This window comes from Colossoma macropomum, unplaced genomic scaffold, assembly GCF_904425465.1.
Source record: "Colossoma macropomum unplaced genomic scaffold, Colossoma_macropomum, whole genome shotgun sequence".
Lineage (NCBI taxonomy): Eukaryota > Metazoa > Chordata > Actinopteri > Characiformes > Serrasalmidae > Colossoma > Colossoma macropomum.
The window spans coordinates 13,004,211-13,027,480 of NW_023494803.1; the positions used below are offsets into that span (position 1 = coordinate 13,004,211).

The 23,270-nt window shown below is 39.6% G+C and overlaps 2 protein-coding genes across 5 annotated transcripts; both read left to right on the forward strand.

Annotated features, from left to right (window-relative positions):
• Positions 1-11,942: 11,942 nt before the first annotated feature.
• gnrh3 (gonadotropin-releasing hormone 3) lies at positions 11,943-14,749 on the forward strand. Of its 2 annotated transcripts, none has more exons than XM_036593510.1 (4): positions 11,943-12,155; positions 13,031-13,172; positions 13,658-13,732; positions 14,624-14,749. In XM_036593510.1, the coding sequence occupies exons 1-4, from the start codon at positions 12,130-12,132 to the stop codon at positions 14,693-14,695; spliced, it is 315 nt and encodes a 104-aa protein (XP_036449403.1). In that variant the 5' UTR covers positions 11,943-12,129; the 3' UTR covers positions 14,696-14,749. The 2 variants fall into 2 exon arrangements, with proteins under 2 accessions (XP_036449403.1, XP_036449402.1); XM_036593509.1 differs by lacking the exon at positions 11,943-12,155 and adding an exon at positions 12,314-12,610.
• A 1,956-nt stretch (positions 14,750-16,705) lies between these two features.
• On the forward strand, positions 16,706-23,173 carry mgmt (O-6-methylguanine-DNA methyltransferase). 3 transcript variants are annotated; one of them, XM_036593507.1, is made up of 6 exons: positions 16,706-16,814; positions 19,084-19,197; positions 19,533-19,669; positions 20,122-20,261; positions 22,101-22,262; positions 22,573-23,173. In XM_036593507.1, exons 1-5 carry the CDS (start codon positions 16,789-16,791, stop codon positions 22,233-22,235), a joined length of 552 nt encoding a protein of 183 aa, XP_036449400.1. In that variant the 5' UTR covers positions 16,706-16,788; the 3' UTR covers positions 22,236-22,262; positions 22,573-23,173. The 3 variants fall into 3 exon arrangements, with proteins under 3 accessions (XP_036449400.1, XP_036449399.1, XP_036449401.1); XM_036593506.1 differs by having other exon boundaries at positions 22,101-22,257; XM_036593508.1 differs by lacking the exon at positions 22,573-23,173 and adding an exon at positions 17,024-17,069 and having other exon boundaries at positions 16,776-16,814; positions 22,101-22,564.
• Positions 23,174-23,270: the final 97 nt, after the last annotated feature.

A 23,270-nucleotide genomic window follows, 5' to 3' on the forward strand; every position in this document is an offset into this window, starting at 1 on the left:
CTTTGATTCAGCAGACCACAGGACACTTTCCCATTTCGCCTCAGTCAATCTTAAAGTAGCTCAGGACCAGAGAAGGCGGTGGCATTTCTGGATCCTGTTCATTTATGTTTTCTTCTTTGTCTGGTAGAGTTTTAACTTGCATTTGTAGATGCAGCCACAAACGGTCTTCACAGACAATGGTTTTCGGAAGATTTTCTGAGCCTTTTTTGACATGTGTTTCTGAAATGTGCTGCTGGCAGCAAATTCAAAATGGGCTTTCATTTTTCAAACAACAGAAGTTCTCAATTTCAACATCTGATATTTAGTCTTTGTACAATTTTCAATTAAACACAGGATTTAAATGATTGGCACATCATTGGATTCTGTTTTTATTTATATTTTACACAGCATGTCTCGTTCAGGTTCTTCTTCTGAAGCCAGTCCACGATGCAGACTGAAGGAACAGAGAACAAATTATTGAGAAAGAAAATGATTGATTTTCACATTGTAAAATAGCCACTGTGGACTGTTGTCAAACTCAAGAGGAACAACACAGAGTGTTCCGATGAAACAGAGAAGACATCAAAGCATTGATACGCAACGAGACACGACTCACCTGGACTGCATAGAGAGCGGAATCCACTGTCTTGATATGATCCAAGGAGACGTTTGGCCTGTGTATACTGAATGGTCTTAAAGGATTTAAAGTCCAGTTCTCTCTGGTTGCTGCACAGGACACCTGTCAGCCAGGGAGAAGGTGGGGAAGATCTTGCTGGCCTGTACAGGACATAGAAGAACTGCAGATGAAAGTAAAGAAATTAGAAAGTAATAGCAGCTGCATCCAGGGAAAGAGAAGAAAATGAGTCCGGGTGGATCAGGGTAGATAGGATGAGGTTGAAAGAGACAAGAGGGGGATAGACTGCAGGGGTGACTGACAGGAAGAGTAGGGAGGGAGACTGTGAAAATGATCTGAGCAGTTGAGGGGGGTTATTGTGATACCCAGTGCTGGAGTAGGTCTGCTGAAGAATAGGTCCAGAACGTTGACTGCTCGTTGCCTGGCAGAATGACAGCAGCCTGTCCAATGGAAGGTTGAAGTCACTGAAGATCTAGATCTGAGATTTGTAGACAGACATTGAAAATCACGTTTGAAGTGCATAAATGCAGTAATTACATGAAAAGAAGTAAATGAAGGATAAATAATACTTAGCCAAGCTTGAAAGGCCCCACCTCTGTCTTGAGTGGAACAGATTATGTCCATCTACCAATACTGCCATAGGATAATTGAGATTATATGCAGGAGATATGCAAGCACTGCAAATAGAAATATTGCAATTGAAGTAAATAAATCCCTGAATAAATCATTTGAGCATTTCATAATACAAACATCACATATGATCAACACAGCACACAGTTGAATGCCAATCAAGTAACACGCTGAGTGATCCTAAACACAGTTTAGTATCCTGAATGCAAAACAGTTTCAGCTCACAACACAGTTTAAGGTATGCATTGCACAGTTTGGCCTGCTAACGACAATTCATTGCACAGAATGTATTGTTTAGGTGAATCTCCAGACCGATTCTGGGGTAGAGAAAGCATTGCACTTTACAAGTGTAGAAAGCAAAGCAGTGTCACATCCCAAAACACAGTCCACAGATTGCACGATCCACTTCCATACACACAAGGACATGAATCACTAACCACTCAAATACACAATGTAAAGAATACAACACTTAACATACACACAGTTTGGTGTAGAGAAGACTGAATGAACCTGTAAAAACAGATCCCCACCGTGGTACCCATCTCCATTTAATTCATGTTCTTCTGAAGCAACTCCAGAGTGAAAATGCAAACTTAGAAAGAAAAAAAACAAACACTAAGTTTAAAAGATATTAGCAAACTCTGTAGCCAAATGACATCACATGAAGGTGTTGTGGTAAAACAATCTTGGTTTTCAGAACACAAAATCTTCAAAAACAGCAAAAAAGAAAACTCAACTTCAGTTATGTTTTGGGGATTACTCTGCCATCTCTTGGGGTTAGGTCAGACGTCGGCAATATGCGGCTCCTTTACTGCACTGTTGCGCCTCAACAACAGAATTAGATGTTTAGGTAAAAACAGAAAAATCTTTGCAGTAAAATAAAGCTTTACTGTTTGTTCTGACAGTCTTAAATGTTGGAGTTAAGGTATAACTGCTAATTCACCAACCTTTAACCTTGAAGGTCAGTGTGCAAACTGCTGGTCACATAGCAACACAGGCAACAGTCTTGCCTAGCTAGCAGCTAAAGAAAAGGCAAAGAGAAAAATTTAAGATGAACATTGATTATTTGGATACAAATAGACTTTATAAGCAGTTAGCTGGTTTCCTGATATGTTTAATCTGCAACGAGAAACTGTCAAACACTAAAAAGTCACAAAGCTGAAGTCAGGTTCTTGCTCGTAAGCTTCTTGTTCAAATTTTCCTGTTCCACCTTAAATGTTGCAGCAGTTACATTCTGGTGCCTCAGGCACCATTTAGGGTGGAACAGGAAAATTCCAACAAGAAGCTGGTGAACAAGAACCTGACTTCAGCTTTGTGACTTCTTAGTGTTTGACAGTTTCTCGTTGCAGACTAAATGCATCAGGAAACCAACTTCAACCTTGAACTTTAAGAGACATTTTCAAGAAACTATTCCATTTTTGGAAAAGTTTTCTGCTGGAGATGCGAGAAAAGCACTACAGCTGAGCTAAAGCTTAAAGCAGAGCAAATTAAATCTGTGGTTTCATTTACAGGCTATTATATTTTTAGACTATAATAGCACATTAGAACATACTGAGACATTTACAGCCAAAATGGTAAAATGGACATAAAACGTTGCGGCTCCCAAGGTGGTTTGATTTTTGTTGAAAGGACAAAATGGCTCTTCTTAACATTTGGGTAGCTGACCCTTGGGTTAGGTTAAGGTGAAATGTAGATGGTACAGCAGTAGTTTAGAAATCTGTTACCTTTCAGAACTTAATACCTCATTTAAATGAGGGCAACAAAGAAATTTCTTTTGGATTAATGAAAGTATTATATTATAGAATAAAACAATTTACAAAAAACAGCCTTGCAGAATGCAAGAAAAGATTTATCTGCCTATGTCAGCCAGTGTATTACCACGAAAACAGGTTTACGGATTCCCACTAAATGTCAGTATTACTTGCCTAATAAAATAAATAACATTTGGAAAGGTATAAAAATCAGCTTATTAATGTGTAAAGGAAATGTACCTGTGTGTTGAATTGGGTTTGAGAGAAATTATCAGAAAATAAATTCAACTTTGAAATAAATATGGAAATGCTTCAATAAATGAGTTTAATAAAGTTGACAGACTAATATTTATGTTAATATGCCTTTAAGCTGTATTAAGTCAATATCTAAAATAAATAACTAACGTAAATCGCTGTGACTGTTTCACAGTAACGAAACTGATCATTACAGAACAATAAACTGACATTTATTCCCATAAATACAGATGTAAAACTGTAAATAAAATAACAGAATATTACAGAAATAATAATCAGGGAATCTGGGCTCTTCGGAGCTGCTCTGATCTGTGGAAGTAAGATCTGTATTCCCGCGAAAACACTTCACTCTTACGAGGCTGAAAACAAATTCCTATTTGAATTTTCCGCTCCACCTTAAGTAGACAGCAGTTAGAGCCTGGCGCCTTAGGCTTCACATTTTAATTCTCTGTTCCACCTTAAACTGTGCAGCAGTTCCATTCTAGCAACTCAAGCTTCTTATGTGAAATTTCTACCTGAAGTTCTGTTCCACCTTGAACGGCGCCTGAGGCACCAGAAAGCAACTGTTGCACCATTTAAGGCGGAACGGAAATCTGAAATAAGAGGCTGGAGAATAAGAAGCGACTTCAGCTCAGCGCTTTTTTCTGCTGGTCATTTTGGGCCGTTTGTAACACTGAAACAAAATGCGGGAAAAAAATGGGTGATTGCGCGCTCTAGGGTCCTTAATCTGTGCGCGCGCCTGAGTGTGATTTAGTGACTGTTTAATTTCCCACAGAAGTCAGAGATGAATCTCCGTTTGTAGAGGCGCTGAGGAAGAGCGGAGAATAAAGAGCGTGTACAGCAGTTTAACTCTCTCTCGCTCTCCTTCACTGAGCTGAGAAACGGAGCTCACTGTTCTGCCCCTCATTTTAACACGAGGAGGTGCTGCCTTCCCTTTGCAAACCCTTTGGCCACAATATTGCTTTTTTCCTGGTATTACTGCCACTTTAATGTCGTGATTCTACGCTTTTTTTCTCGAAATACCACGACTTTATTCTCAAAGTCTATTTTATTTTTATTAACAGTGGCCCTAAAATGCCGTGGTATTACAGAGCCCCTAACATGCCTTTGAAAAAAAATTACAAGATCAATGGGTTCGGTACACATGTTTTTTTTTTTTTTTGCTAAAGTTGAACATAAAAAATATTACTGACAGTTTCCATTTCCACAGCCCACATCCTCAAACTTTTAGAAGCATTAAAACATTTTTGTTAAAATCCTTTGGTTTACTGTTTCCATCAGTTTCTGATCTGCACAGATTCCTGAAGATGATGTGACACAGTTGAGCCGTACAGTGCGAGAGGAGACAGTGATTATGGCTCCTTTGTAGATCCACCTTAAAAAAGTCCGACAGTCACGGTTAGAGAAAAGTTAACGATGCTCTACATCATAGATAAACATGCATAGATACTACACTGACTGTTGTTCTAAGTTACAGTGATGTGTCTGCACATCCATTATTCTGGAACTGTTGATTTACTGCTTGTAAATAAATAAACGTATATTGAGATATGATGATGTTTAAATCAGACGTAACTGGTAGTATATAAGCTACTATATAACTATTCCAGTTATAAATCCAGGTTTTCATATGACTGTATATCTAAATGTCACTAACAGCGCCTTTTTTACCTCCCTCTTTCTTCAGAGTCTACACTCTGAAGAACGACAGCACTGAAAAAGGAAAGCAAACAAACTGTCTGAAATAATGATGTATTGTGTATTAAATGATATAAAGTTGTCAGTGTGTGGAAATGAATGCAGTGTCTTCCTCTTTTTGTCTGAATGTTGGTGAGTGGATTAAAAATGTCTTCACTGGTTAATGACTGTGCTGGAACATAAGATGAGATGAAGACTGTTCTGATAGACTTTATACTTCATGTAAATATAAATGTAATTATTAGGGCTGGGAGAATAAAATAATACAGCGTATCATAATATTTTTGGGAGGATAATAATTCACTTTTGAATTATTGATGTTTCCTAAACTCATTGGTAGGCTAATAGGAAACCCAAATGCATTGTTTTCTTCGTCCACCAGATGGAGCTGAGAAGTCTTTTTTTGCTTTATGGTGAGAGCAAGGCCTCTATCAGTGATGGTTAGAGAGATTAGATTAGATTAGATTAGATTCTTTATTGTTTATTGTCCAAGAGGAAATCTGTTTTCAGTCTGTGCCATTTGTACACTGTTAAAAATAAGAGTTCACACAACTCAAAGTTCTTAGTTGAGTCAAAAGTTCTCTTAATTTTTTCAGTTCTGCATCTCAGTTAAGTAAATAAAATGAACATGTTTTTTATACTCAGTGTCCCCACTAGCCAGGAATCTTTCCATCACACAATCCTGCTAGACAGCGTTTCCTCTTGGGTACACACTTGTGGATAGCTATGGCATTGCAGGAGCTCAAACTCACAACCTCCTGTTGGGGTGACAGCTTAGTCCACTGCACCGCTCAGGAACACATGAAGCAACTCAGATTTTGTGTCTACAAATGTTTAATACACTGGAGAAAATGTTTGTTGTTTTACATTTAGAGTGGCATAATTTCTTGTGGTGCAACTGTATAATGATTCATCCCAACATAAGGAGATTGTGAGTTTGAATCCCAGCAATACCATAGCTGTCCATATGCGGAAGCCCAAAAGGAAAATATGCCAGATGGGACTGTGTGATGGAAGGACTGCCGGCTAGTGGGGAAATTGAGTTAAAAAAAACATGAATTCAGTTTTGTTTGTTTAACTGAGATGCAGACCTAGAAACAATAGATGGGAAAATTTTTGACTCAACTAAGAAGTTTGAGTTGGGTGAGCTCTGGTTTCCTTAAGTTAAAAAGGAAAGACTAAGTCTGACTAATTCAACAAACATTATCAGGTGTGCTCCTCTCCTTTAGAACAACAACCTGTACCTACGCCGGCCCTTTGTGCATAAGATTGGACACCCCTGGTTTTAACTCATATGTACATTTAAGGTCCAATTCTGGCATGAAAGTTGTGGCCCAACAACATGGATGAACATCTTTATTAAGAAGGTAAGTAATATACTTTTACATACATTAACATTATTTGTGATGTGTAAGTTTAGTTCAATGAGATTGACTATTTAAAAGTCTAAAATGCAGGTATGGAAAATGGAAGTTATAACTATTCTAGCGTTTCGCGAACAGCTCTGTGGCCGCCATATTGAGGACCGAATCAGGGGGTGCCTGCTCTAGCGCGATGCCTTTAATTTGTTGTGATTTGTGAATGATTCACTTGCAAGACGCGACAGAAACTGAAAATGACGAGAGAGGACACAGACCTTTAATTAAGTGTTTTCAAACTCCAGGTTTGGAGTCCCTGCACTGCATATATTTTTGTAGTAGTTTGCTAGTACAGTGAGTGTTTTTCTCTGCTGTACACACCTCGTTCAGCTCAAGAAGGGATTAATTGGACCACTGGATCCTCCGAATTATGAGGTTGTTAAAGAGCTATAATACTAATATTGCTACATGAAAGCTAAAGCTACTGCACATCAATTTGATGTCACTAAGATAAAGGAAACTAAGGCGGGCTGTGGTGGTGCTCTGACGAGCTGTGCTACGGAAATGTTCTACAGTAGCGCTTAATTACAGTTATACCCGTAAATAAAACATCTAGGTAGGATATTTTGATAAAGGCTAAAACTCCTTATCAAAAATACTACCCGTATTAAAACTACGAGGCTGGATTAAGCTTCTTTTTCACAGCTTCTTGTTTGAATGTTCCCATTCCACCTTAAATGGTGCAGCAGCTGTGACTAGCTGTCACAAACATTAGCAAGCGAGACAAAATACTGACCTGTTGGTTCTGTGAAACAGCACAAATAAGTTAATGTTACTCAGCTGTTAAGCGTAAATAGAGAAACCTCCTCATGTCATGCCAACAACCTTCCATGAAGCTGAAGTCCGCTTCTTTTTTGCCGGCTGCTTGTTCGAATTTCCCCGGTGCACCTTAAATGGCGCAGCAGTTCAGAACGTGACCATTTAAGGTGGAACGAAAAAAAGTCGAACAAAAAGCTGGCCAATGTCCTGAGAAAATGTCCTCAGAAAAATGTTACTATCATTAAAATAAAAATTAGGATATTCTGAGAGCCAAGATCACTTTATCAGCGGGTGATAACCTGTTTAAGGAGGCTGCAAGTTTAATGACGTGAATTCAATGCGCAGTAGCTTCAGCTCTCATGTAGCAATGTTCATATTTCAACTCTTTAACGACCTCGTAATTTAGAGTATCCAGTGGTATTTGAGAGAAGAATGTTCACAGGACAAAAGTATCGGGTTCTGAACATTTTTATTTAACACAGGGGGCGATAGAGGCAATTTTTCGAAAACCCTATTCATTCTGGCCGGAGAGAAATGGAGCTTAGACCCGGAGTTCCTAATATGGGCATAAGAGCATGGCGCCGACTACAGAATGACGACACGACTACAGTGGTCTATAGAGTCGAACTGCAATGAAAGGCGTTTCCGTAAAACAAGAACGTGCACATCAGGAACGCCCACTTATCTTTCATTGGCGTTTCTGTAAACAAGAACGCCCACATCAGGAATGCCCCCTTTATTGGCGTTTCCGTGAACAAGAATGCCTACATCAGGAACGCCCCCTTACTTTTCATTGCCGTTTCCGTCAACAAGAATGCCTACATCAGGAACGCCCCCTTACTTTTCATTGCCGTTTCCGTGAACAAGAATGCCCACATGAGGAACGCCCCCTTACCATTCGTTGGCGTTTCCGTGAACAAGAATGTCCACATCAGTAACACCCTCTTATATTTTATGGGCCAGTATGTCTGCAATATGGCTTCTCTCGTTGGTGGAGATGACTTAATGGTGAAAATACGCCAAATATTTGTAAGGACATTACTCATGTTAAATTAGTATTGTCCCTACATATTTACCTAATCGTCATTTCAAAACAAATATGGGTGAATGTATAGCTTCTGAGGATTTATATAGAGTACTGTCTCCGGGTTTAGAGATCCCTGACATCTGTAGTAGACTTCTTTTTTACCTTTCTTTGTGGTACATTACTCAGCTCAGCAAAGTGCATAAACCTGTTGTATGGCAAGTTGAAATGGCAAACACGGCAATACTGTAATAATAAAATAATAAAAAAACAACAAAACAAAAAAAAACTAAAAGCATCTTAGCTGACTGAAGGTAACTTTCGGGTCATACTGTTATATAAGATTGTATGTATGCCCATAGCTCAGCTATTATAATTGAGCAGTTCGTAGCAGTTTTCTTTTGTTACCTGTCTGTATGATTTAAGTAAATTAATCAGCTTAACAAAGTATGGAATTTGACATCCTGCAATTGATATAACATGTTGATATTGTTATAATGTAGCCAGAAACCCTACATGCATCTTTTCCCACAGCTCAATTAAATTTTAGTACTTGATAAGTTAACCTTGATCAACATGAAATAACAGAAGAACACACATTCAAAATCCCAGTGATGGTGATAACCTTCAAAATAAAGCTTATAAACCAGACTTTTCTCATAATTATAAGACTTTTGGAGGAACTAAGAAAGCTGAATTCTACAGGCAATATAATTCAGCACACTTTAATGAACAGTATTTGCATTTGCTCCATCTGCACAGCAGAGCAGCACCCAAGTCTGCACGACCTTTAATGTTTCAAGACATACTAGGAGGAACATTGACACAGTACACTGGGATTCTTCTTTTGTCCCGTACTTCCTCCAGAAAGAAGTGCATGTCTGCCATTGATTCAAAAGTGAATTCCAATGGAGCTCTAAAATCCACCTCTTCATACAGGATGGCATGAAGACTAATTTCTCAAGAGCTTTGTCTCTGTCCATAGACAGAATCAGAGAAGGGTGAACTTGACATAGGAATTTCTCCATATGTTCCAAATACCAAGACTATGTTGCTCAAACATTTCTCATCATCCCTGACTCCTGTATTAAAAAAAGATAATAATAAAAAATAAAAATAAAAATAAAAACTCTGGTGGGAATTAAGATAATTAACTCCATAATTAATAGATATCAAGCTTACTATGTAGATCATTTTTAAACGCATATTTTAGGCATATACTACACACTTCTGAAACAATTACAAATTTGATCAAGTATGCAAGCACATAGTGATTACATAAACTAATTTTTAAACACAGGCTTCTCTGAAAGTTGTTGTGCTGATATGTATATTAAAAAGGTACGTATAAAACCTCTGCAAAGGTCCTTGTTAGAGCAATTTCTACATACCATAAGTTCATGAGGCTCTCAGTTTCACAGCTGTGTCCGTGGCTGGGTTCAAGTTGGCTCTCAGTGTTCTGGGTCTCATGTACGACTAGGCTGTAAGTCAAAAAATGAATCTGTAATTAATTATGTTGTTTGCAACTTTATTCCACTGGAACTGAGGCATATACTAAAAAATATAGGTGAAAAAACATGTTTGGCCCAACTATAAAAAATGTATGTCGTGCCTTTTGTGTGGAAACTTCTCCAGCAGCTGGTTGCTCCACCACCTTCTGATAGCTGGCATGTCCAACTGAGTATGTTTTATTTTTGGTTCTGAAGGCCTGGAGTCACAAAAGAGTGATTTCCCTGCTCAAACACACTTGTTTCAACTTGCTAGTTGATTCAGCATGTGTGTTCAAGCAGGAATACCCGCAAACTGTGCTGTACACCGGCCCTTAGCGGAACTTAAAATGTTTATTGTGCAAAATATGTTGTGCGCTTAAGTGTTATAAATGGCTTAACTTAGAACATTATGGACCAAAACATTTTTTCTCAGAAAGACTGATTGTGGAATTGTTAATTCACTAATGTAACAAATGTAACAAAATTACATTTTGTTAGCAATACATATAAACAGATGGAGAGATCTTACCTCATTAAAGTCAAATGGCATTGAGAGTGCAATGTAAAGTGCATACTGCAATGCTAATTTTTGTTTCATTGAATATTAAGAGAAATGCATGTAAAATTATTTTAGAAAGTACTTAAAGTTTTCATAAATTACCATTAGCATGAACACTCCACAGCCATAGCTCTTGAACTGCAGAGGTGTTCCCTGTTGTTATCTTATGTTATGATCTTATTTAAATTACTTTCCATTAAACAAGATTTTGCTACCAAAGAAGTGCAAAAACTTTACCTCACAGTCTTTTAAGTAAAACACCTTCCACTGCTCAAGGAATATAGCATTTGCCGGGTTCCTAAATAAACAAACAAACAGATGACATAAATAAACAAACAAAAACAAATTAAAACATCATCAGTATCCAGCTTCACAGTGTTTTAAATGGGCACAATGGACATTTTCAACAGTGGTAATCAGAACTTTGCAATGAGAACAAACTGCTTTAACAAAAAACACATGAACAGTATGAAACTAATATTGAAAACAGACAACAGAAAAAAAGTATGGTCTAAGAACGAACTTCCATACTTGAACATGGTCAAAGTCGCCCTTTAAGACAGGCTAATATTGATTACTGAATATAGATTACTGAAACTAAAAAATTATAGTTAAAAACATACATAACCCTGTGTCAATTGTTACATAAACCTGAAGACATATATGTAGCGGCCATCACCAATAGCACTTGGGTTTTTCGAATCTAACAAGTAAAGTTCTTTCAGTCTTGGCTTAAAATCCTGTTAAAACATGCCATGGAATTAAACATCAATTAATTATATAAATAACGTGAATACACCAAGGACACATGGCTGTGAGCAAAAATAATGTAGAAAATCATCAAAATCTCGAACAAATTATTCAGACTTGATTTCTAAGCAACTTTTAACACACAAAGAATAAAAGACTTCTTACACATAATGTCCAGTGTCCAGGGTGCCAGGCGGGAAGAAAAACAACATTGCAACTTTAGTTGCAAACTGCTACTGGAATACACATTGTTGAAAGCAACTACACCTGAAACCCCGTCTGCGTAGCTCGAAGCATCTGCGTTCGCATCTTTGCGTGAAGTATGTTTGAGACTTTAGGGTCCAAGACTACCAAAACAGATCAGGACAATCTCCATCAAACAAAGTCCTAGAAATTCTATGATCTTGATCAGGAGGGTGCAAGAACAAACCTTCATTTTTGTTCCTTTTGCTAATTTTTGCACTTAACCCTTTGTTTTAGGGTTTGTCCACTTTGGTAACAGTAATCAGTTTAGACTTCCCTAAGTCCAACTCTACTATCAGAGGTATAAGTAATGAATTACATTTACTCTTGTTACTGTACTTGAGTCCAGTTTTCCCTGTTATGGTACTTTTTGGAGTAGAATTACATTTCCAATAGGAAAGTAACTGATCTCACTCACGTTCAGATCACCATCTTTTTTTTATCATAAAATAACTGAGAATGAGGAGTGAGACATTTCAGCAAGTCTTGATATTAGTTAACAAAGACAAAACTGCCAGAAAAATACAAATATGTGACAATGTTAAAAAATAATCTTAAAGTATTCTTGAGGTTTTCCTGTATATGTGGTTATGGGTGAAGTTCCACTATAGTTTAAACACTGTAATGTTTGATGATAACAAAGCCATTAATCCTAACTGCTTCATCTAGCACGTGCTTATCTACACTTTAGTCACTGTAGTAAAGATAAGCTTTATTGAAGCTCTAGCAGCTGTGTTTTCTTTGTCACTGTGAGCCGTTAAAGCATTGAAAATAAAGCTTTTGGTACATTAACCATCAGAGTTAATCTCATGTGTGAAGCTAAATCCTGCATTAGCATTATGCTCTGGAGACTCTTTGGAAAACTTAAGTGCTCTGTTGAAAAGCTCTGGGCTGTGACTCACTGTGAAGAAACGGTATAAAAGCGAGTAAAATTTGTTCATGCTATTCGGCAACATGACTAACAGGTAAGTGAGAGAACACACTTTTACAATGTTATTATAATTATAATATAATTTTATTTTTAACTGCAATCTGAAGAATTCTCTTTATTTACATTGCTAGAAAAAAACAGCTAAACCAGTATCAGAGCAGCACAGTACAAACTGAGGACAAACTGCTACTCAGCTTAAATACTGCCAGAAATAAAAGCCAGTGCTGATTCCTTGAAAGATAGAGTTAAACACAGTATAAGTGCAATACAATCCATTTCAATAAGTATTAAGATTAGTGCTCACTTAAGTGCTGTAAAAGAGATGGTCCTCAGTCTGCATTTGAAAGACAGTGGTAGTTCGTTTCACCACCTGGACTCCAGGACAGAGAAAAGTCCTGATACCTGTCTTCACGCGTCCTGAAGGATGGCGGGTCAAGCTGGACTTGCAGCTCGAGGGGCTCGAGGAACAGATCGAGTTTTGACCATTAGGTGGGGAGGAGCTGGTCCGGTTTTTTGCTTTAGGGTTTAAATCTAATGCAGCTGAACTTATGAGTGATAAGTGATGAGTGGAAGTTAACTGCAGTATGAAAAAAAAGTGGAAATACAAGGTTTCTGTGCGACAGTGATGATATGATGTGTTTTGCTGGTATGCAGGTCAACCATTACGTCTATGCTGGGTGACCAGCTAGACTGATCAGCGTAAACCAGCTGTTTTTTTCAGCAGGATAAACCTGTTTACTGAGATCATCACCGGATTTAAATAACACTCTAACTCTGACCTCAGATCAAGGTCTGAAGGTTTTAGTGAGAATGTTCAGTTGATCAGTTTGAGCTGCAGCAGATTCACTGCAGTGTATTTTCTCTGTAAGTGTTTGGCGTCTGTGTGTGTTCGGTTCTCTCTCTCTATAGCGGAGCTGAGTGGAGCTGGCGGTCAGTGGTCGGGTTGTTGGTGTTGGCGTGTGTGCTGGAGGTCAGTGTGTGTCAACACTGGTCGTACGGTTGGCTGCCCGGAGGAAAGAGGAGCGTTGGAGAACTGGAGGCAACTTTCCGAGTGAGTAAATCTCTCTCCTGTAATTACTCATATAAAGAATTCCATCACTAGTAAGTTCTCTCAAAGTGTGATGGAAAAGCGGTTTTATTTCAGTCCGTTTTACACTCGAATGGTGATGTTCTGCTTTTATTGTTCTTAACTGACCAGCGCAACAGTACTGCTCTGTCACAGGGTGGCGCTGTAGCAAATTGGTTTTTTGGAATGTTCGCACTCTGAACCGCTTTAGTTCCTCACCAAAATATAAAAAAGCAAAGCAAATGGAAAACGTGAGCAGCAGCATCTGAACTGTTAATTTAGATTATGTAATAACAAAGAGAGACTTAAGTGTTCAGCCCACAGTGGAAACCAGGGCCCCCCTGTTACAAGGGGGTATTTCACACACTGATCTCATCACTTTAGTTCTCTGTTACTCTGTAATAAAGGCTCTGATTAGCCTCTGTGTGCAGTAATGATTATCAGACTGAACTGCAGTGTGACTGTTTCAGATGATGGATGCTGGCGATGCTGTTGTGGCTTTGCCCTTGGACTCTCCACTGGAGCAGATAACTCCACTGCAAACTGTGAGTGTTCACTCTCTCACAGACACACACACACACACACACACACACACACACATATTGCTTCACGTATTGCTGCTGTCGGAACAAACCTTGCATCTCCAAAAAAGGAACTTCACAGGACACACACAAAAAAAACATTTGTCACTTTTAATGGAAGTAAATGGAGGAATATTTTTTTCCCAAGTAATTTTGGATCATTTCTGTTGGTCTGTTCATCATGAAATTTTAATCCAACATAAAGGGCAACTGTCTATTTCAAATTATGTCAAAAATTGAAAAACAACAAAAGTGGATATTTGAGGTTTTGTCCCAACAGCAATGCTAATTATGTATAAAAATGTATAATATGTGTAATAGATAGGGATGGCGAGATTGGCCGCAGGCTGGGACAGGCAGCAGCAGTAAATCGGTCACTGTACCGGACCGTATTGGTGAAGAGGAGCTGAGCCATAAGGCAAAGCTCTCTGTTTACCAGTCGCTGTACATCCCCACCCTCACCTATGGTCATGAGCTGTGGGTAATAAACCTAAAGAATGAGATCACAGATACGAGCGCTGGACATGAGCTTTTTTCACATGGTGGCGGCTACATTCTACTGACAGGGTGGGGAGCTCAGACATCTGGGAGGAGCTCAGAGTAGAGCCGCTACTCCTCCACACTGAGAGGAGCCAATTGAGATGGTCCGGGCATCTGATCAGGATGACCCCTGGACGCCTCCCAATGGAGGTTTACCAGGCTTGGCTGACGAGGATGAGACCTTGAGGTCGATTAATACTAATGGCCTACAGCATGAAAGTAAATTACTGATTTACTGCTGAACAAATTAAACCTTAAAAACTCTTTCTGTGTGTGTGTGTGTGTGTGTGTGTGTGTGTGTGTGTGTTCATGCAGATGAATGAGGAAGACTCTGAAGCTCTTAAGAGGAAAAGAATTTCCTTCAGAAGACGAGGAAGAGCAGAATAAACTCACACTCAGTCTCTCTCAGTGCTGAATCTGAATTAAACTCTTTTATTCCCCCATCAGTTCTGCTGTTCTTCATTTTTTCAAAAGCTTTTTTCAATAACAGGGTCAGTAACACAGCGGTGAGTCCTGAGAGTTTGAGTTTCCGATGCTACAGATTCTCACTTCACAGTATGAACAGTATAAAGATATTTAACAGTTTTTCACTCTTTCAGGTGTGAATAAAGTCACTGAGTGACAGTTCGTAAGACTATAAAATAGAAGAGTATTTAGATGTTCGGATCGATATTCTTAAAATGAACACTGTCATTTGCTGACATAGAAGCTATAAAACTAGAGTTATTAGCTATGTAAGTTATGTAAGTTAGTAGTTACAGAACACGATGGTTTTGCTCTTATTTCTGCATCCTCAAGAGAAGATGTACACTTTTCTAAAAACAATTATGTAAGTTAAAGTCTATTTTATGCTCATTTACACGTAAATAGCTCAATCAGTCTTCATTCACTCCAAACAAACAGCCGAAACAGAATCAGTAGACAATCAAACATCCTTCTCAAACAGAACACTTTTGATTTAACCCATTTTTAATCACACGGCTGTAATTTCCATGTTTTCCACACAGTGGCACTCTTCAGCTCCCAAATTAATCTCACTCCTTCTGAGTTAAACTACCCACACTGTAAACATAATATCTCAGTGACTAAATCTCTGAAATCCTGTCAGTATATCCATCATTAGAAGATTACTGTTAGAACCTTATTCAGCCTATTTAGATACATGTTTACTTACATCATTTTATTCAGCAACATTGTTAATTTTTTTCAAGCTGATCATTTAACTTGTTTTAAGAAGTCAAACCAAGTAGAAACAAATATTCTTATAGTAATCTCATACTGAGAAAATATTACATTCATGGGTGAGACTGAAGATGATATAATTTTGTTTCAGTAAACACAATATTGCAGAAAATCTGGTCGCTAGATTTTGATATAAATTTTAGAATTTGATTTTAGAACTGTTTTATTACTGTTTGTTTTGTCCGCAGCTTCTTTTTCTCATCTTTTGAACGTGATAAAATAGCGCTAATGATCAAGGGTAAAAACAGAATCCTGCTTTATCGTCTTTCTTCCTCACAGCAGACGTGCTGAGAGAACCAAGATAAAAAGACGCTATTAGAGTTATTTTTCATGTGTTATATTCATAAACTGGTTGGTTGTGTATCTGCTCTTCACTCTGAGTGAATGAAGGTTTCATCTACAGGGGTTTACCAGAACACCACTTAAATTAACAATTCTCTATGATTCACCTTCAGTGCAGGTAAAGAAAATAACTGAGAATTTTTGCTTTTTCCCATTTATAGCACAATTAAATTTCCAACTGATCACCTGCTAAAATAAAACAAAAACAAAGAAACTGAGATAGAAATAAATCTCCTCTCCCAACTATTAACAGACTTTCACTGCAACAAAATACCCAGCAGATGGAGACTTCAATGAGATTTGACATTTTTCTGTAAAGTGTCAGATTAAAGCATCCAAGTGAAAGTTCATCAAAGTGTGCATAAACATTCGCAAATGAAAAATGAGCAGTGAAGCAGTTCATGAGGTAAAACTGATATTTATGACTGTTACTGAAAAACATTTACTCAGCAGCTAAAACTAAAGAACCAACAGATGTAGCTCACAAACAGCAGTGTGTGTGTGTGTTAATGTGTGTTTGTATGAATATGTGACGTCATTTGACAAATTAAATACTGCAAAACTGAATCATTTAAACTGAATTTGTTTCAGTGGTCAGTCTACAGAGGAGAACTTCAGCGAAAATAACAAAAAAAATAACTAACCCGTTAAACTGAGACACGCTTCATCTCTCAGAAACAGCGCTGTGTTCACTGTGTGTAGGAATGAGCTTTTTAGTGGACCCTTTTAATTGAAGGGGCGGGGCTACGATGCGACAATCCAATCAGAGCCCTTCGTGAAAGTGACGTTTCCGCTTTCGTCTCTGCTGATTGGCCGGGTTTCGTCACTGCACGTGGAAGACGGAAGAGAGTTCAGTCTAAACTGCGCGCGCGTCCGTCTGCGTGTTGAACGGAACGATGAGAACCGACATGATCAAAAACAGGTCAGAACACACACACACACTCTAACACACTCTCACTCACACTCTAACACACACACACACACACTCTCACTCACACTCTAACACACACACACTCTAACACTCTCACTCACACTCTAACACACATTCTTGCTGCGCAGTTTGTTTTTCAGTAACAGACTTACTATTAATGAAAACAATAGAGCAGTTAAGACTCTATACCGTCTCGTCAGGTTGTGTCAGGTGTGCTGGGAGCAGGAGAAGCTCTGAAATGTGCAGGTCAGTGTGACTCCAGGACCAGCACTGAGAACCACAGGTTAAAGTGTGAGACTGAAAAAAAAAGACCTCGTAGCTAAGAAGTCACTGGGTACCAGCGTAGACTGGTGAATATGTACGTCTGGAGGGGATTTTGAAGGCCTTATATGTGTTAGTCCACACAGCGGACTGAAGGATGGTCTGTGTAACTGAGGCCTTCCTACAAAATAACATAAATGAACAATTAAACCTTTTTTTGAATTATGAGTTATTTTGTTTTCTGTTTTTACCTCAACCTAAACTATGCTTTACATATGTTTTATTGAGCACCTGATTTTAAATACAGGACATCAAACAATGCCAAACTATGCTTTTATGATTTTTACAAAAATGTCTCCTATATTGTTTTCCATTGTGAGAGCTAAATGATCCAGATGCACTTTTACTCAGGAGAAATATCCAGATGTGTTTCTCCAACAGAAGCTCCATAATGGACAATAAACAAAAAAATAATGTGGATGAACTATATAATCACATTAATCTATGAAACACAGTATTTATTTGAGAACTAAGCAGATCAGCGTTTAATTGTAGGCAACATTTATAAATAGGTTAAAAAGCTGTCCAAATCAGCTCCTCGTACCTGCGTCTGTTTATACCTGTATCTACTTATAATAATCAATACTGTATTACAGTTGTCAGTTGCAATTATTATGACGATATATTTCATCCACACAGGCAGTTTCCATTACTGAGCTCCTTTTAGCTGTAGTTAGCAGGAGTAGCAGATCTGCAGAGGATGTTTCGTCTGGAAAAAATGGTTCCCCATAAAAACTGTTTACAATAGCAGACTGACAACAGAGATAGATATATAGATAGATAGATAGATAGATAGATTTAGATTAATTGATTGATTGATTGATTTTTATTGATCCCGAAGGGAAATTGCAGTGTTTCAGTAGCAAGACATATAATTGCACATATACTTACATATACCATGCAGAAAAATAGAAATAATATAATATGTTTGTATTAATCAAGAAAGCAACGTTTGTTACAAACGTAGTCAGTCTTAATGAGAGCAATCAGAAGATATCATGCTTATTTAGTTAATTAATTATTTATTTATTTAGAATAGTGCCCACACACACACATACACATTATTTAAGCCAATTATCTTCTGGGTTACAGGGGGGAGTGGAGCCTATCCTGACATAAACATAGCATAATTGAGATTTCCTGAAAAATAAATTATTTTTAATCTGAGTAAACAATGAGTAGTTCTACTGATAAATACTTTTTATACTGTTCAGTGTTGATTGGGTGCCAAAAGGCCAAACAGTGTTTTTCTGGTTGCTATGGTGTCCAAGGTGATTGCTAAGGTGTTGCTAGGCTGCTGTTGTGGTATCCCAGGTGTTTGCTAAGGTGTTGCTAGGCTGTTGCTGTGGTATGCCAGGTGGTTGCTAAACATTAGCTAGGCATTTGCTATGGTGTCCAGGGTGGTTGCAAAGGTGTTGCTAGGCTGTTGCTGTGGTATCCAAGGTGGTTGCTAAGGTGTTGCTAGGCTGTTGCTATGGTATCCCAGGTGGTTGCTAAGCATTAGCTAAGCGGCTGCTATGGTGTTGAAGGTAGTTGCTAAGGTTCGCTTTAATTTCAGTGATGCTTGCTGTTCGTTTCTGCCTAGCGAGTGCAGAATCTGATCTGTGAAGGAAACGGGAGTCTGAGAGGGAACTGAATCGGCCACAGTGCCAGACTGTGACTTGTGGGAGAGCGGTCAGAAAGCAGCTTTAGGTTTGGTATTTTGTATTGAGGATTTTGGTGTCTGTGTTGCTGTGTTGAAAACATGGAGACCTGCTGTGGAGACATTTGTGCACAGTTTTTCAAGGAAATTATAATTTTGTAAGTTGAAACTTACAAAAAATGAAAATGTACAGGGATTTTTGAAAATGTATTTATAAAATAATTTGGAGAAAAAAGTTCTGTAGACTCAGAAAATCTGTAAGACCTGCAAATGTGAAACTGTGTGTGTGTGTGTTAGTACTGCGTGTGTGCTGCAGTCTGTTTCTCTGCAGTCACCGGTGGGAGAGCTTCTGCTGAGCGGCTGCGAGAAAGGAGTTCACACCATCACCATCACCATGGAAACGGCACACAGGTACTACACACCATCACCATCACCATGGAAACAGCACACAGGTACTATACACCATCACCATGGAAACAGCACACAGGTGGTACACACCATCATCCTCATCATGGATACAGCACACATGTACTACACACCATCACCATCACCATGGATACAGCACACAGGTACTACACACCATAACCATGGAAACATTTATAACACAAGCTTTTACATGCCGCAGTGTGTTGTTACTGACAGTGATGAAAACATGATTGTAACATGAATCATACACTAAAGTGATCACTTTTGTGTTTGTGTGTGTGTGTGTGTGTGTGTGTGTGTGTTTGTGTGTGTGTGTGTAGTGCAGTACGCTGTGCTGATGTTGAGCTGAACGCAGAGCTGCAGCGGTGTGTTTTGTGGTTGCAGAGTTACTTCAGTTCTGCCCACTCTGTGACATCACTCACCCCTCCAGCCATACACCACCCTCTGCTACACACAGGTAACACACACACACACACACACACACACACTCACACACACTCTACTACACACTGGTAACACACCCACACACGCCCTCTACTACACACTGGTAACACACACGCACACACACCACTCTCTGCTACACACAGGTAACACACCCACACACACATACACTCTACTACACACTGGTAACACACACACTGGTAACACACACACACACACACACACTACTACACACTGGTAACACACACACACCACCACCACCCTCTAGTACACACTGGTAACACACACACACACACCCTCTACAACACACAGGTAACACACACCACCTTCTACAACACACAGGTAACACACACCACCCTCTACTACACACAGGTAACACACATCACCTTCTACTACACACAGGTAACACACACCACCCTCTGTGTATATCTGTGTGTGTGTGTGTGTGTGTGTGTGTGTGTGTGTCAGACTCCTTCAGTGCGCGGGTGTTGCGGACACTGCAGGATCGCGTCTCTGTGGGTCAGACTGTGTCCTACAGGCAGCTGGCAGAAATGGCAGGAAATAAGCGGGCAGTGAGAGCGGTGGGCGGAGCCATGAGGAGGAATCCGGTTGGTTGGATTAGAATGACTTAACAGTTTTGTGAAAAATAAAATTTACACTGTCATTTACCTTCACATGAAATTATCACACTCTCTCTGACTCTCTCTCTCTTTCTCTGGGGGGTCAGTAGGGTGGGGGAATAGGGTGGAGGTCGGTAGGGTCGAGGTATGGCGAATGGGGGTCAGTAGGGTCGGAGTATGGTGGGTGGGGGTCGGTAGGGTCGGGGTATGGCGGGTAGAGGTCAGCAGGGTGGGGTATGGGGTGGAGGTCAGTAAGGTGGGAGTATGGAGGGTGGAGGTCAGTAGGGATATGGAGGGTGGAGGTCAACAGGGTGGGGGTATGCGGTGGAGGTCAGGAGGGTAGGGGTAAGGGGTTGGGGGTCAGTAGGGCGGGGGTATGGGATGGAGGTCGATTGGGTGGGAGTGGAGGGTGGGGGTATGGCAGGTGGGGGTTGGTAGGGTTGGGGTATCGTGGATGGGGGTCGGTATGGCAGGTGGGGTGGTAGGGTCGGGATATGGTGCGTGGAGGTCAGAAGGGTGGGGGTATGGGGTTGGGGGTCAGTAGGGTGGGGGTATGGGGTTGGGGGTATGGGATGGAGGTCGGTAGGGTGGGACTGTGGGGTGGGAGTATGATGGGGATATGGAATGGAGGTTGGAAGGGTGGGGGTATGATGGGTGGGGGTCGGTAGGGGTGGAGTATGACAGATAGGGACCGGCACGGCAGGTGGGGCGGTAGCGTTGGGATATGGTGAGTGGGGGTATGGAGGGTGGAGGTCAACAGGGTGGGGGTATGCTTTGGAGGACATGGGGGTGGGGGTCAGGAGGGTGGGGGTGTGGGGTGGAGGACAGTACGGTAGGGGTATGGAGGGTGGGGGCAAGGGGTTGGGGTCAGTATGGTGGGGGTATGGGGTGGAGGTCAGTAGGGTGAGGGTATAGGGGTTGAGGTCAGTAGGGTGGGGGTATGGGGGTTGTTACCTACTGTCTCCCAGATGGTGACATAGTTAGCGGTGAGGGGGGAGGCTGAGGACCCCTCTTCAAGCATTATTCCTAATTTTTCAATTTGTGTATATTTGTAGAATTTGGAATGAATTGGTGATTGATGCAAATTGATGAATTTGTGTAAATTTCTCATGTTCGCCTAAATTTTTCACAGTGAAGAAGAAAGTGCGTCTTTGTCTTGACCTCACCTGTTACAGTAAAACGTCTGAAAATCAGGAATCAGAGATATTGATCACGTAACTGAAGAAGTGCTGTGTTACATTTTTCTCTGATTTTATGGCAGTTCTGAATTGTCCTGCTAAATCTATTGTTTCTACATAAATTATCTCTGAGTAAAGTCTTCATTTTTTCAGAATCGGTCAGTGTGGTGAAAGTAGGAATTTTGTTAGTAATTTTTTGGCAGAGAATGAAGTGCTTCAGTTCCTGTCTCTTCAGTTTGTGGTCACTCAGTCTGGACTTTGTTAGGATTTGCCTTGCTTTGTTATCTTTGATTCTGGTTAGAAAATTGCTAATGTGTATTTCTAATTAAGCATTTCATAACGTTTCATAACTTAACGCTCCAGCACCCCACCGCGACCCAGTAGGATAAGCGGTTTAGATGACGTATGTATGTATGTATAACGTTTCAATTTGTTTTGGTGTGTAATTAGGTTTTTCCAGTAGAGGCTCTGATCTGTTTTATCTTCAGTCTCTCTCAGTGTGAAGCCCTGAGCTGTTGAGTTCCCCTCTAAGTTCTTCTTATTGGCCCGCTGGCTTTATTGTACATTTGATCTCCATCACCACTGTGTTTACATTTGTAGAATAATCCTTTGTGCTCTCTCTCTCTCTCTCTCTCTCTCTCTGTATCAGGTTCCTCTCGTCATTCCATGTCATCGTGTGCTGTGCAGCTCTGGGGCGATCGGTGGGTTTATGGGAGGAAAAGGAACTGAGATAAAGCGCTGGCTGCTGCAGCACGAGAATCCAGACCATGTTAAAACACCTTAAAACGGGTCAAATCCAGATTATAGTTAAGTGAGGAATGTTTCACTGGATGGAAAGAGAGACGGAAGTTTGAGTGTGTTGTGTGTTTAGTGTTAGTTGGGTCATTCTGAGTGTTTGTGTGCAAGTGTCTAGGTGTTTGTGTGTGTGATAGCTTGAGTGTTAGCAGGTATGTTTTTGTTTATAAGAGGAGTATTTAATTAAAAGTATAATTCATTAACATTTATTAATAAATGTTTAACACTATGCATTTAACAACATTTATCTGTTTCACCAAATAAACACCTAATACAGACTCTTACACACTAACACACACACATTAAGCTTTCTGTCTGTGTTGCAGGTGAAGCTGTAATCCAGAAATGCCTGAAAGAATGAATATTTGATCATCTTTAATCTGCCTTGGTTGATGTTCATGTTAATTCACTCGTTCTTATTGAACTGCTGTTGCATGTAAGTTTAATGCTGTTAAAATCCAACAGCAGCCTAAACCTGCTAAAGCCTTCAAACTCCCACACTGGACACAGCCTGCTGATATTGGACACAGTATGCTGGTCAGTGTAGGGGACAGTCTGATGTCTGATGATGTCAGCTCTGATGATGTCAGCTCAGTGTGCAGCAGTGTTAGCGTGTAGCAATGTTCTTTACAAAGGATCAAAAAGAATCTGTTCAGGTTTATATAGTTTTGTTTGGAATTCCTGGAACAGAACAGAACAGAAAAAACACACAGTGCGCATTTGTGAAAATTCCAGTGTAGTGACATCACTGATAAAGACTGATAATCACTGGTAATCACTGTTTAATTGCTCAGAGAGGTTCTGTGATTAATTTTGTTTTTCTGTAATACATTAAAGATATACATTGTTGGATATTCATACAAAAAAAAGTTATGTTATCATTTATACCACTTTATTAGAGAAATAAAAATGGTTTTGTAGACAGTGTGTTCGTACATCAGTTTTTATTATTTTCAAAACTCTGTGGCTATGTTTACATGCAAAGATTTTTGCCAATCCGATTGAATACAATCAGATTACAGAT

Excerpts from the sequence above, each read along its gene's own strand:
- gnrh3 (XM_036593509.1), top strand. The coding sequence starts at position 12,546 with ATGGCGGGTCAAGCTGGACTTGCAGCTCGAGGGGCTCGAGGAACAGAT. Across the intron at positions 12,611-13,030 it reads GATCGAGTTTTGACCATTAG|CGGAGCTGAGTGGAGCTGGC; the intron begins GTGGGGAGGAGC and ends CTCTCTCTATAG. Across the intron at positions 13,173-13,657 it reads AACTGGAGGCAACTTTCCGA|ATGATGGATGCTGGCGATGC; the intron begins GTGAGTAAATCT and ends TGACTGTTTCAG.
- mgmt (XM_036593507.1), top strand. The coding sequence starts at position 16,789 with ATGAGAACCGACATGATCAAAAACAG. Across the intron at positions 16,815-19,083 it reads ACCGACATGATCAAAAACAG|TACTGCGTGTGTGCTGCAGT; the intron begins GTCAGAACACAC and ends TGTGTGTGTTAG. Across the intron at positions 19,670-20,121 it reads CCACCCTCTGCTACACACAG|ACTCCTTCAGTGCGCGGGTG; the intron begins GTAACACACACA and ends TGTGTGTGTCAG.